Source organism: Ranitomeya variabilis, chromosome 3, assembly GCF_051348905.1.
Source record: "Ranitomeya variabilis isolate aRanVar5 chromosome 3, aRanVar5.hap1, whole genome shotgun sequence".
In the NCBI taxonomy this organism is placed as follows: domain Eukaryota; kingdom Metazoa; phylum Chordata; class Amphibia; order Anura; family Dendrobatidae; genus Ranitomeya; species Ranitomeya variabilis.
Genome location: NC_135234.1, coordinates 486,257,000 through 486,270,100, shown reverse-complemented (window position 1 = coordinate 486,270,100; position 13,101 = coordinate 486,257,000). Strand labels below are relative to the sequence as shown.

Here is a 13,101-nt window from a genome sequence, read left to right as displayed (position 1 = left end):
CGCTGGCTCAGGCCCCCGCCACTTGCGATATTCACCTGTCCCTGTTCCACCGCCACGTGCCGCTGTGTCTTGCGTGTCTTTGCAGTGACTGTTCAGGCAGAGGGCGCGCACTAAACACATCATCGCGCTCTCTGATCTGAATGTCACAGCCAGAGGATGCGGAAGACAGAGCCTGGCGGTGAAACAGGGACAGATGAATATAGCATGGCTCACCCTCCACCCTTAGGGTATGTGCACACGTAGAAAGGAGCTCTGAGGATTTTTCCCCAGTGGATTTGAGAAATCCGCATGTAAAAGGCACTGCGTTTTACCTGCGGATTTACCGCTGTTTTTATGCGGATTTTGTGCGGATTCCACCTGCGGTTTTACACCTGCGGATTCCTATAGAGGAGCAGGTGTAAACCGCAGCGGAATCCGCACAAAGAATTGACATGCTGCGGAATGTAACTCGCAGCGTTTACGTGCGTTTTTTTCCACAGCATGGGCACTGCGGATTGCGGTTTCCATAGGTTTACATTGTACTGCAAACGCATGGGAAGCTGCTGCGGACCCGCAGCTGCAGATCCGCAGCAAAATCCGCAACGTGTGCACATAGCCTTATACTCACCCTCCTGGCGCAGTCTCTGCACTTCCCCGCTTCGTCCCGGGGCCTGCAGCTCCTTCCAGTGCTGAGCGGTCACAGGGTACTGCTCACTAAAGTAATGCGTATACGCTCCATGCCTATGGGAGTGGAGTCGCGTCCATATTCATTACTTTAAGGAGTGGTATCACGTGACCGCTGAACACAGGAACAAGCTGCGGCACCAGAGACCATCGGAGAAGCAGAGACTGTGCCAGGACGGGGTGAGTATGATGTGACAGCCGCCACTCCTGCCGCTCCCCCTCCCCCACCGACCCCCTGGGACAATGACTCGAGTATAAGCCGAGAGAGGCATTTTCAGCCTAAAAAAAAAAATGGGCTGAAAAATCTCAGCTTATACAAGAGTATATAATCTCCTCATTAAACGTGTATTTTTTTTTTTACCTGCTGGCAGTGCTATGGCAAAAATTAGCACCTAAATCTCAGTGTAACTGCAAGAGAAAGTGACATGTTGCAGATTTTTTAAAATGTACCACAGATCAGCTCAAGGTGCAAAAAAAGAAAGAAAAAAAAAAAAAAAGTGGACAAGAGATTTCTATAAATGATATTCACTTTGCTGGAACTGAAAAACACTGCGTTTGTGTACAGTGAAAATAGTTTGTGTCAAAAACTCTCCTAAAACTCGTTGTGGGAAACAAACCTTAGGTAATATATCCCCATTGGCTATTTCCACTGTGGACCTATCAAACCGTAAATACTGCAGTGAAATTTGCAGCAGAAAACATCAATGGGATATCATTGTGAAACTGGTGAAACCACGGATTTCTACAGGCCCCTGTTACGTTTGGAGACCAAACACGGCTTCACCACCTGGCTTCTACTAGCCGTTCTGTGTAGCTGCTAGAATGGATTGAGATCCTGGAAGGCATTTGGCCCGCTCCAGAGATCTCGAAAATGTAACCAGTGTGTGGCTAGGACGTATGATAACTCCATATTCTAATTAAATCTCCTTATGAAAACTTACCTGACCAGAGAAAGTTTGGATGAAGAAGTCACACAGAGTGAGCTCAACAGGCGGTCATTTTGTATGAGCCAGGATACTAGCTGGTGGGGCTGGACCACCTGCTGAGCCAGGTGTCCTGCTACAGATGCTGAATTAAGATTTAAAAAGGTCATTAAACCCCCCCATATTCTTCACAACCCATAAATATTAAAAGTGATGCCTATAATACTGCTAAAAAAATATTTGCAGCAATAACTTTGAACTATAAAATGATAATCACAATAATGTGCACAAATTCTTACAAAATCAAGCAAATCAAGGACGCAATATTTTTTTTACAGATGTAGAGAACGAGTGCCATATTTTTACAGGATGTCCAGGAATGTGTGTGTGGTTGGCAATTCTGCCTATACCGATAATACTGAGAACACTGCTTAATTTTAGCAGATCAATGAAGGAGAAATCAGCCTCAGAGAAGCACACAGTGTCTCAGTATACTTCCAACAGGTGGCGCTATAGAGTTCAAGTCCTCTTTTTCTCTGAAGAGGCAATTTGCATATCAGTATTACCAGTAATATTGTGCATATGGGGTCGGGCAAAGCAGGTAGTCAGAGAAGTGAAGCTTCAGCCAATATTTGCAGAGCAGGAAATTATATCATAGAAGGGGGCGTAAATTTGGCAGTGGTAAGAACACACTAACATACAAACATTTTCTTTCACCTTTCATGGTGGTAATGGCAGAGATCCATGAAAATTTAGGACCAAAGTGAAAGAAATAACAGATCTCATTAACATATTTTACCAGTTATTAAAATGCTTTGGTAATTTCATTTAAACCATCCAATACATTAAATCGTTCTCTCTGTGTAGGGAGAAGAACTGTAGGGTTTACAATGTTAATGTTTAGCATGAAAGACCCACCCACCACAAGACAATAAGCACATCTACCAGCAATGCGCGACCAATGAGCCGGTACAATGAATGGAAATTGGATCACCACATCCTCCTACACAGAGTTAAAATAAGAACATCATTTTTTAAGCTTTGCTGCTCCTATTTTTGACACCTAACATTAAACTTTGGGGCTTAGCCTTTTTTATTCATAATTAAACAAGGAAGACTATTTTATATACAGACATGAAAATGTTAGACATATAAGGTAAATTATTAAGAGAAAAGAGAGGACATGTAAAAATGCAGATTACAAGCCGATATAGCTGCATTGCAATGAGTGAACTCTGTGAAGGGCATGCTGTGGATTTGTTAGGGTATGTTTCCACAGTCAGGAAACGCTGCGTGTTTGACGCTGTGTACAGCCGCAGCGTAAAACACGCAGCGTCCAGATGTTACAGCATAGTGGAGGGGATTTCATGAAATCCTGTCTCCACTATGCGTTAAAAGACGCAGGCGGCAGACCCACGTAAACGGACATGTGGTGTGTCTTTTCAGAACGCAGCATGTCTGTTTACAGTGCGGCAACGCTCCATCGCCGAGCAGTAAATTCCCCATAGATAATCATTAGGTGCGATAAAACCGCATCTAATGATTAGTGAAATGCGGTTTTAACTGCGTTAATGCACCTTACTACGCATGTCACATGCCGGCTTACCTGTCCCGCTGCCGGAAGCCCCGCGTCCACTGCAGTTCTCGCGGTAAGATAACTTAGCTTACTGTGAGAACTGCCGTGCACGTGACCGGGGGTTATCTCCGGTCACACTAGGCTGGTTCTCACGGTCAGCTGACCGTGAGTGCTAGAATGTAGGTGATCGCTGGAGAGTCATCTCCAGCGATCATTTACAAGCTCTGCTATGTCTGGATGTCAGTCATCCAGATGTAGCAGAGCTGGACTCATCGTGGGATACTCGTTATGGGATATCTGCGGACAGGGAGTATGAATTTGGTTTGGTTTTTTTCACTTTTTTGCAGGAAGAGGATTGAGCGTACAATAAAGATATGGTCAAAAAGTGTGTGTAATCATTTCATTAAAATACTTTTTTCTAGTGTCTGTGTTTTATTTACACTTTACTAGGATTAATAATGGATAGGTGTCTTATTCACGCCTCGCCATTATTAACCGGGCTTAACGTCACCTAAGGTTTAGCTTATTTAGCTTACAAAAACACACACAAATCGGCATGCATGAAAAACGCATCAAAAATGCAGGTGACCTGCCAGTGACCTCAGGTGCAGATTTTACCTGCGTCATATCCTGAGCAAATCCTGACCGTGGACACATACCCTTAATGTGCAGCCATGACCACATCCCACTGCAGAGTGTGAATGAGCATCTGTTGAAATGTCACTCTCTTACATTGATCTCTACTTAGCTAAGAAATTTCAGTGTGGATTCCACAAGTGAAACCGTAAAAAAAATTAAAAATATGCAATGTGTCACCTTGGCTTTAGGGTATCTACTCACATGGCAGGACTTGCATTGTCAATGTTTTCAAGGTTGCTTTTTCCCCCACTGACATCAAAACAAAAATGTCAGAAAACGTATGGAGTCATTAAAAGAAAAAAATGTATCTTGCCGCCTGAAATACTTTCAATCTATTTAGTTGTTGGACCCCTATGTGGGCACTAGAGTTACAGGGAAAAAAAAAATCTATTTCCTACAGCAGCACATCTGGAAAGTGAGAAAATGTTCCCAACTGGACAAAGTGTGCCAAAATGGTGTGTACATTCCCCTCCTACATCCCACATGCTTACCCAGTACTAGCCACCAATGCCAAAATTACAATTTGAAAACCATACCAAGAAAAGAGCCCTGTAACATTCACGCAGCATTGTACTGGTTCCAGTTAAGGCCGGGGTCACTCTTGCGAGTGCAATGTGAGAAACTCGCGCATCAATACCCGGCACTGCCGGCGGCATTCGGGACCGGAGCGTGTGGTGGCACGTATTTCTCCTGTCCCAAGTGCTGGCGGCACTGCCGGGTATTGATGCGCGAGTTTCTCGCATTGCACTCGCAAGTGTGACCCCGGCCTAACTCACATAATATCATCTTTATAGAATTTATAGAAATCTCATGACCATTGCGCATCTTTTTAATGCTACCTACATTCACACAGCCAGTATTTGCTGAGTATTTTACCTCCGTGTATTTGTAAGCCAAAACCAGAAGTGGTTGAAAAATGCAGAAGTGGTGACGGGTTTCTATTATACAAAGCGTCTAGACCAAAAAAATGCTTATTGGATAGAACATAGTCATGTGTGAATGTCTGAATACAATCAGATGCTATGATGGACGCTTAGAGAGAGACGAGCAGGTAGGTTCAGTTCCCCACATTTAGTGCAGATGTGCTCTCAAAAATAAGACTGAACCCACATTTCTAGAAGAGAATTTATGGTCTGAGAAAAATCTTTGCGCATCATGACAACTGTGAGCCAATATGATGCAGTTAGATTTCCTGCAATTGTATAGAAAACCCACAGATAAGTCTCAAACTCAACAATCACTCCCATCCAGGTGGATATAAAAGCATAAGGTAGCTTTATCAAGCAGAATTTAGCATTTATAAAATAAGTTGTTTTGGCTCCCGATCAAAAAGCTATCTGAGAGCCTTGTTGTGGAAGTACGGCGGGTCTATTTCCATTTCAGCTTTAAAATCCAGCTGTTTTGGTTTTTTTTTAAGATGACAAAACCAAACTGTTAAAGACGGCTCCGCAGATGGAAAACCACTCAGTGCTTTTATTGAACACATCAGATCTCTTCACCTCCCTGTGACATATTGTGGTTCCTAAATAATACTCTATGGAAAAGGAAGATTTGTTTTTTACATTTTCACCAGTGATTAAATGTTCCATCAGACATGTAGAATATCAATTCACGTGTAAGTAACCCTTACTGCCACACTGCATAATTCCACTCCTAATATCCCATGTCCTCACAGTAAGCTTACTGTAAGTAGAGAACGAGACAGCAGATTACGAGCCCTAAGGAGAGCACAACATGGTTTATTCCCTGCCAGAAAATCACTGCACTAGGGAAGCAATAGAAAGGGACAAAAACACCTGATGCCATGAGATTGTAGATGAAGGATCTGCTCATCTTTAGCTAATCCTGGCCATGCACATAACAGTATATGGACGGCAGAAGAAAGTGACGATGTTACCACAATGTGGATGACCGTGATCTACGAATCCAGTGACACATAAATCCAAATTCAATAATTCTCTAGACTGAGCTTCATGCAAAATAGGGGACAACCCTGCAATATTGTGTCTACTTGTGTCCCCCTCCAGGGAAATTACTTGTAGCAAAGTTGAATATGAAACCCAAGACTGGTTTTCCTAGTTCCAGCTCACAAAAATGTCTAATCCCATTTCCACTTGTCAGCAGGTGGACTACGCCGATGTGATGCTCCACCTTTAATGCTGTTCCCCCAAATAAGTAAGGGATTGTTCATACATGTCAGCCATGAGGACTGCATTAGGAACCAGCCAGAAACCTCACTGCACAGAGACCACTTATAGCAGGCATCTAGGAACCACCAGAAACATCTCAGTGAAAGGAGAATAGGTCATTGTCACACACTCAATAGTAGGAGACAATTCCTGGGTGAGATTATTGTAGAGGACTTTGTCAATAGGATTAATAGAAATGAAGAAAATAAATTAATTGATCTCACCCTTCAGATTCCTCCGCTATAAAAGTTAGTACTGTAATTACCTTTGTAAATAACGGAGTAAATGTATCTCACAGAATATCAGAAATAGGTTTCATGCATTAGCTAGCTATGTTGGCAAAACATTGTAAAAGTCTCATCACATCTTACTCGCTTTTATCACAAGGGGCTTTGTGTTACAATTAACACCACTGTTAGGGGGCCACACAGTACGTATATACATGCAAGTGGTCCTACAAGATCCTCAGTGGTTGGGACAAGCTCCCCCACAGGACGGGTAACAGATCCTCTGTGGATGGGATACAGCCAACCTCCTCCCCTCATAGACTGGAAACAGCCACGCACCACCCCTGTGAGTGGGATCTGTCCCCCTCCTCGCCCCCAGTATTTATGCCACTTTATATTTATACCCAGACATTATGTGCACCTGTATAAATGCCCCTGATGTGAACCAGCCATAAACACCACAAGCACAACAATGACTATAACACAATCCACGCCGTATTCCTAAATCCCAGAGAAGGCCTCTAACAGTTAATGAGAAGATCAGGATGGTGAGCCCCTCTTCCCTCTAGTATAAGCTTGGCTGTGTCATCCCTACTCATTCCAGCTATATTAAATCAATGCCTAATAGGAAATTAGTACTGAACACTCCCTCGGGGGGGGATTGTGCACAGAAATCGTGGAGGGTGGTGAAATGCTCACACATTGCTCTTATTCATAAAAGTTCTGTACCCCCACCCGGAACAAACCCATAGAGGCCTGCAGGTGCCCTCACACCTTATACATACCCATAGAGGCCCGCAGGCACCCTCACACCTTATACATCCCTATACAGGACTGCTGGTGCCCTCACACCTGATACATTCCCATACAGGACTGCTGGTGCCCTCACACCTGATATACCCCCATACAGGACTGCTGGTGCCCTCACACCTGGCACATCCCCATACCGGACTGCTGTTGCCCTCACACCTGGCACATCCTCATACAGGACTGCTGTTGCCCTCACACCTGGCACATTCCCATACAGGACTGCTGGTGCCCTCACACCTGGCACATTCCCATACAGGACTGCTGGTGCCCTCACACCTGGCACATTCCCATACAGGACTGCTGGTGCCCTCACACTTGATACATCCCCATACAGGACTGCTGGTGCCCTCACACCTGATACATTCCCATACAGGACTGCTGGTGCCCTCACACCTGATATACCCCCATACAGGACTGCTGGTGCCCTCACACCTGGCACATCCCCATACCGGACTGCTGTTGCCCTCACACCTGGCACATCCTCATACAGGACTGCTGTTGCCCTCACACCTGGCACATTCCCATACAGGACTGCTGGTGCCCTCACACCTGGCACATTCCCATACAGGACTGCTGGTGCCCTCACACCTGGCACATTCCCATACAGGACTGCTGGTGCCCTCACACTTGATACATCCCCATACAGGACTGCTGGTGCCCTCACACCTGATACACCCCCATACAGGACTGATAGTGCCCTCACACCTGGCACATTCCCATATAGGACTGCTGTGCCCTCACACCTGGCACATCCTCATACAGGACTGCTGTTGCCCTCACACCTGGCACATCCCCATACCGGACTGCTGTTGCCCTCACACCTGGCACATCCTCATACAGGACTGCTGGTGCCCTCACACCTGGCACATTCCCATATAGGACTGCTGGTGCCCTCACACCTGATACACCCCCATACAGGACTGATAGTGCCCTCACACCTGGCACATCCCCATACAGGACTGCTGGTGCCCTCACACCTGGCACATCCCCATACAGGACTGCTGGTGCCCTCACACCTGATACACCCCCATACAGGACTGATAGTGCCCTCACACCTGGCACATCCCCATACAGGACTGCTGGTGCCCTCACACCTGGCACATCCCCATACAGGACTGCTGGTGCCCTCACACCTGATACATCCCCATACAGGACTGATAGTGCCCTCACACCTGGCACATCCCCATACAGGACTGCTGGTGCCCTCACACCTGGCACATTCCCATACAGGACTGATAGTGCCCTCACACCTGATACATTCCCATACAGGACTGCTGGTGCCCTCACACCTGGCACATTCCCATACAGGACTGCTGTGCCCTCACACCTGGCACATCCCCATACAGGACTGCTGTGCCCTCACACCTGGCACATCCCCATACAGGACTGCTGGTGCCCTCACACCTGATACATTCCCATACAGGACTGCTGGTGCCCTCACACCTGGCACATTACCATACAGGACTGCTGGTGCCCTCACACCTGGCACATTACCATACAGGACTGCTGGTGCCCTCACACCTGGCACATTCCCATATAGGACTGCTGGTGCCCTCACACCTGGCACATTCCCATACAGGACTGCTGTGCCCTCACACCTGGCACATTCCCATACAGGACTGCTGGTGCCCTCACACCTGGCACATCCCCATACAGGACTGCTGGTGCCCTCACACCTGGCACATCCCCATACAGGACTGCTGGTGCCCTCACATCTGGCACATCCCCATACAGGACTGCTGTGCCCTCACACCTGGCACATTCCCATACAGGACTGCTGGTGCCCTCACACCTGGCACATCCCCATACAGGACTGCTGGTGCCCTCACACCTGGCACATTCCCATACAGGACTGCTGGTGCCCTCACACCTGGCACATCCCCATACAGGACTGCTGGTGCCCTCACACCTGGCACATTCCCATACAGGACTGCTGGTGCCCTCACACCTGGCACATCCCCATACAGGACTGCTGGTGCCCTCACACCTGGCACATTCCCATACAGGACTGCTGGTGCCCTCACACCTGGCACATCCCCATACAGGACTGCTGTGCCCTCACACCTGGCACATTCCCATACAGGACTGCTGGTGCCCTCACACCTGGCACATTCCCATACAGGACTGCTGGTGCCCTCACACCTGGCACATTCCCATACAGGACTGCTGGTGCCCTCACACCTGGCACATTCCCATACAGGACTGCTGGTGCCCTCACACCTGGCACATCCCCATACAGGACTGCTGGTGCCCTCACACCTGGCACATTCCCATACAGGACTGCTGGTGCCCTCACACCTGGCACATCCCCATACAGGACTGCTGTGCCCTCACACCTGGCACATCCCCATACAGGACTGCTGTGCCCTCACACCTGGCACATTCCCATACAGGACTGCTGGTGCCCTCACACCTGGCACATTCCCATACAGGACTGCTGGTGCCCTCACACCTGGCACATCCCCATACAGGACTGCTGTGCCCTCACACCTGGCACATTCCCATACAGGACTGCTGGTGCCCTCACACCTGGCACATCCCCATACAGGACTGCTGTGCCCTCACACCTGGCACATCCCCATACAGGACTGCTGTGCCCTCACACCTGGCACATCCCCATACAGGACTGCTGTGCCCTCACACCTGGCACATCCCCATACAGGACTGCTGTGCCCTCACACCTGGCACATCCCCATACAGGACTGCTGTGCCCTCACACCTGGCACATTCCCATACAGGACTGCTGGTGCCCTCACACCTGGCACATCCCCATACAGGACTGCTGTGCCCTCACACCTGATACATTCCCATACAGGACTGATAGTGCCCTCACACCTGGCACATCCCCATACAGGACTGCTGTGCCCTCACACCTGGCACATTCCCATACAGGACTGCTGTGCCCTCACACCTGGCACATTCCCATACAGGACTGCTGGTGCCCTCACACCTGGCACATTCCCATACAGGACTGCTGGTGCCCTCACACCTGGCACATCCCCATACAGGACTGCTGTGCCCTCACACCTGGCACATTCCCATACAGGACTGCTGGTGCCCTCACACCTGGCACATCCCCATACAGGACTGCTGTGCCCTCACACCTGGCACATCCCCATACAGGACTGCTGGTGCCCTCACACCTGGCACATCCCCATACAGGACTGCTGTGCCCTCACACCTGGCACATCCCCATACAGGACTGCTGTGCCCTCACACCTGGCACATCCCCATACAGGACTGCTGTGCCCTCACACCTGGCACATCCCCATACAGGACTGCTGTGCCCTCACACCTGGCACATTCCCATACAGGACTGCTGGTGCCCTCACACCTGGCACATCCCCATACAGGACTGCTGTGCCCTCACACCTGATACATTCCCATACAGGACTGATAGTGCCCTCACACCTGGCACATCCCCATACAGGACTGCTGTGCCCTCACACCTGGCACATTCCCATACAGGCTGACCGGTGTGAAACTTTGTAAAGTTCGGCTCAGCCCCAGTAGAGCAGACAGCGGATCACGGCATACGGGTCAGATCGCACAGACCGGAGCGCGGGAACCACTTACCCATGATGTGCTCGGTGCCTTGCCCGCTTGTGTGCCCTGTGTGCCCGCTCGGGATGGTGCTGGGATGTTGCAGCTGGCTCTTACTTCATTAGCGATGTAGTAGCCTGTGCAGCCTGACAAGCTCTGCAGCGCAGGAGGGGGCGGGCCAGTGACGTCATGCAGCCGTGCAGGGGGCGGGCTCTGCTGCAGCGAGATCCTATGACGTCACCGTGGACCTAGATTTTTTCTTTTTTTCTTTCTTTGGGCTACATTTCTCTCACGGCTTGTAAGACGTACGTTAGTTAGGGGCTTCTCACAGGTGCCCATGAAGAGCAGCTGCAGTACAGGAGATGGGCAGCAGACTGCAGGCAGGGCACTCACTCACTTGTTTAGTCCTGCAGTGGCAACAAATGCTTCAATTAGCTTTTTTTTCTTCTGGCCAGCTACACCTATATCATAAATTAATTTCCAATATTTGCCTCCAGAGTGAAAAGAGAAGTGCGGAAGTCTTTAATCATGGTCCCTGTGATTGCCCCCTGTACAGTGAGTGCCCCAGAGTTACAGAGGTGGTGACAATACTGGCACTAATACATGGGCGCCTAAGGCTTCTTTCACACTTCAGTTGTTTGGCGTCAGTCTGCTCCGACATAGTGACGGATCTGTCACAATTGTTGAGAAAACGGTTCTAACGGATCCGTTTTTTTTACGGATCCGTTACTTGGGGGTTGTCTGGGAAAAGTATCTACTTTTTGGAGCATGCGCAATTGAAAAAGCGGATTGTGGCGACAGATCCGCCGAAATGACGGTCGCGACGTATCCGTTGGCCATAGGCAGCCATTCTATGGAATGGCGGATGCGATGGATCCGTCGCGAACCGCCATTTCGGCGCAGACAAAAAACGTTATAATGTCTGTCTATGTCTAGATGGCGTCCGCCAAATCTCGATGGATCCGTCACATGGCAGATGGAACGGACGACCTTCTGCTACAATCTGTCGCTAATGCATGTCTATGGGAAAATAGCGGATCCGCCAAAAAAAAAGGCGGATCCACTATTTGATGAAAACGGCGGATTCAAACTGACGCCAAAAGACTGAAGTGTGAAAGAGGCCTTAGGCTTCTTTCACACTTCCGTCTGGCGGCTGTCACAATCTGTCGGCACGACGTATCGACGGATGCGTCAAAAATAGTGTAAAACGGATGCAACGGATCCAGTTTTTCAAGGGATCCCCTAGACGATTCTGTTGAAAAACTGGATCTGTTACATCCGTCTTATCCGTTTTCTCATCCGTTTTTTGACGGATCCGTTTTCCATACCTCCAAATGGGAGGCTCCCAAATGTGAATGGCTACTGGAAAATAATGGAAACCTATATATTGAGTGTTTTAACACCCCATCTTTGAGAGGGTTTAGAGCAAGTGGCAGAAATGGAAGGAGTTCTAACAAATATTGTGACCTATGCATCTATCCATCAGGCAGGTTGCTGGCAGGCTTCTTGCTTGTATGCTTCTTGCTGGCACATTGAGGAATGAAGCCACGGTCCAGGTTTATATAAATTTGGGGCTGTCTGGCCAATTGGCTACTAAATACAGATATGGAGCATGCTCAGTGTAAAAAAACGGAATCCAGTGCTGGATTCCATCATGTGACATACCACGACGGATCCTGCGTCCATAGGCTTCCATCGTGCATCCTACAAGTCACAATCAACCCTTTAACGAGTCGTGCAATATGACTTAGGGTAAAAGCCAAATCAGAATCTCAATTTGCAGACACGGTGTTTCGGACTACTGGCCCTTGTCAGTGCGAAGCATGAGAACTGATTTGGCATGTAGGATCCTTGTAGGATCGTTACTTCCAACAGGTGGCGCTATAGAGTTTAAGTCCTCTTTCTCTCTGAAGAGGCAATTTGCATATGAAATTTCCCAGAGGAGCATTGCACGGCGAATAAGCCTCCTTACCTTGACAAGACAGAGCTGGTATGTCACTCTCCACAAGGAGAAACAATACCCCTTAGACTCCTATATGTATGGGCATTCTTTTTGGCAATTATGTGGCGGTTTTACAGAAGTAATTGTCAATGCACTTGGTGGCATATACATAAATTGAATAGTCAAAATTAGCGATACAGCGCAATATGGTTTGTATTCCTTAGGTCAGTAGGAGAACATAGATTTACATCTCATGATAGTGTCACTGGAGCTTGGAAAATGACCACTCCCTCATGGTTGCCCCGAAGAATCCCAACCAGATTGAAAACTGATGGATCCAAGAAAAAGTTGGGAAAAATAATACTCCTTATACTGTAGCATTGCAGTGAGTTAGCAGAGCAATCTCACAGCTAAAAAGCTAAAATTCTGGAAATAACATGTTTGCTAATCATTTTCACAGTGACCAGGGGCGTAACTACCGCGGTCGCAGCGGTCGCCATTGCGACCGGGCCCCGCAGGTCAGGGGCCCCGGGCCGGCAGGTCTGAGCAGGGCCAGGCTGGCCATCGGGCACTTCTGGCAAATGCCAGA

General features: G+C 48.4%; 1 protein-coding gene across 4 annotated transcripts in view; it reads right to left on the bottom strand.

The window, feature by feature from the left end:
* The window catches only part of GPM6B (glycoprotein M6B), a 187,275-nt gene extending 176,310 nt beyond the window's left edge, over window positions 1-10,965 (bottom strand). The window contains exon 1 of one of the 4 annotated variants that reach the window (XM_077296794.1): window positions 10,604-10,965. In XM_077296794.1, the coding sequence (XP_077152909.1) occupies window positions 10,604-10,607 (4 nt within the window). In that variant the 5' untranslated portion in view covers window positions 10,608-10,965. The remainder of the gene's footprint in view (window positions 1-10,603) is intronic. The other 3 variants (XM_077296792.1, XM_077296788.1, XM_077296790.1) reach the window with 3 other exon arrangements.
* Between the last annotated feature and the right edge of the window lie 2,136 nt (window positions 10,966-13,101).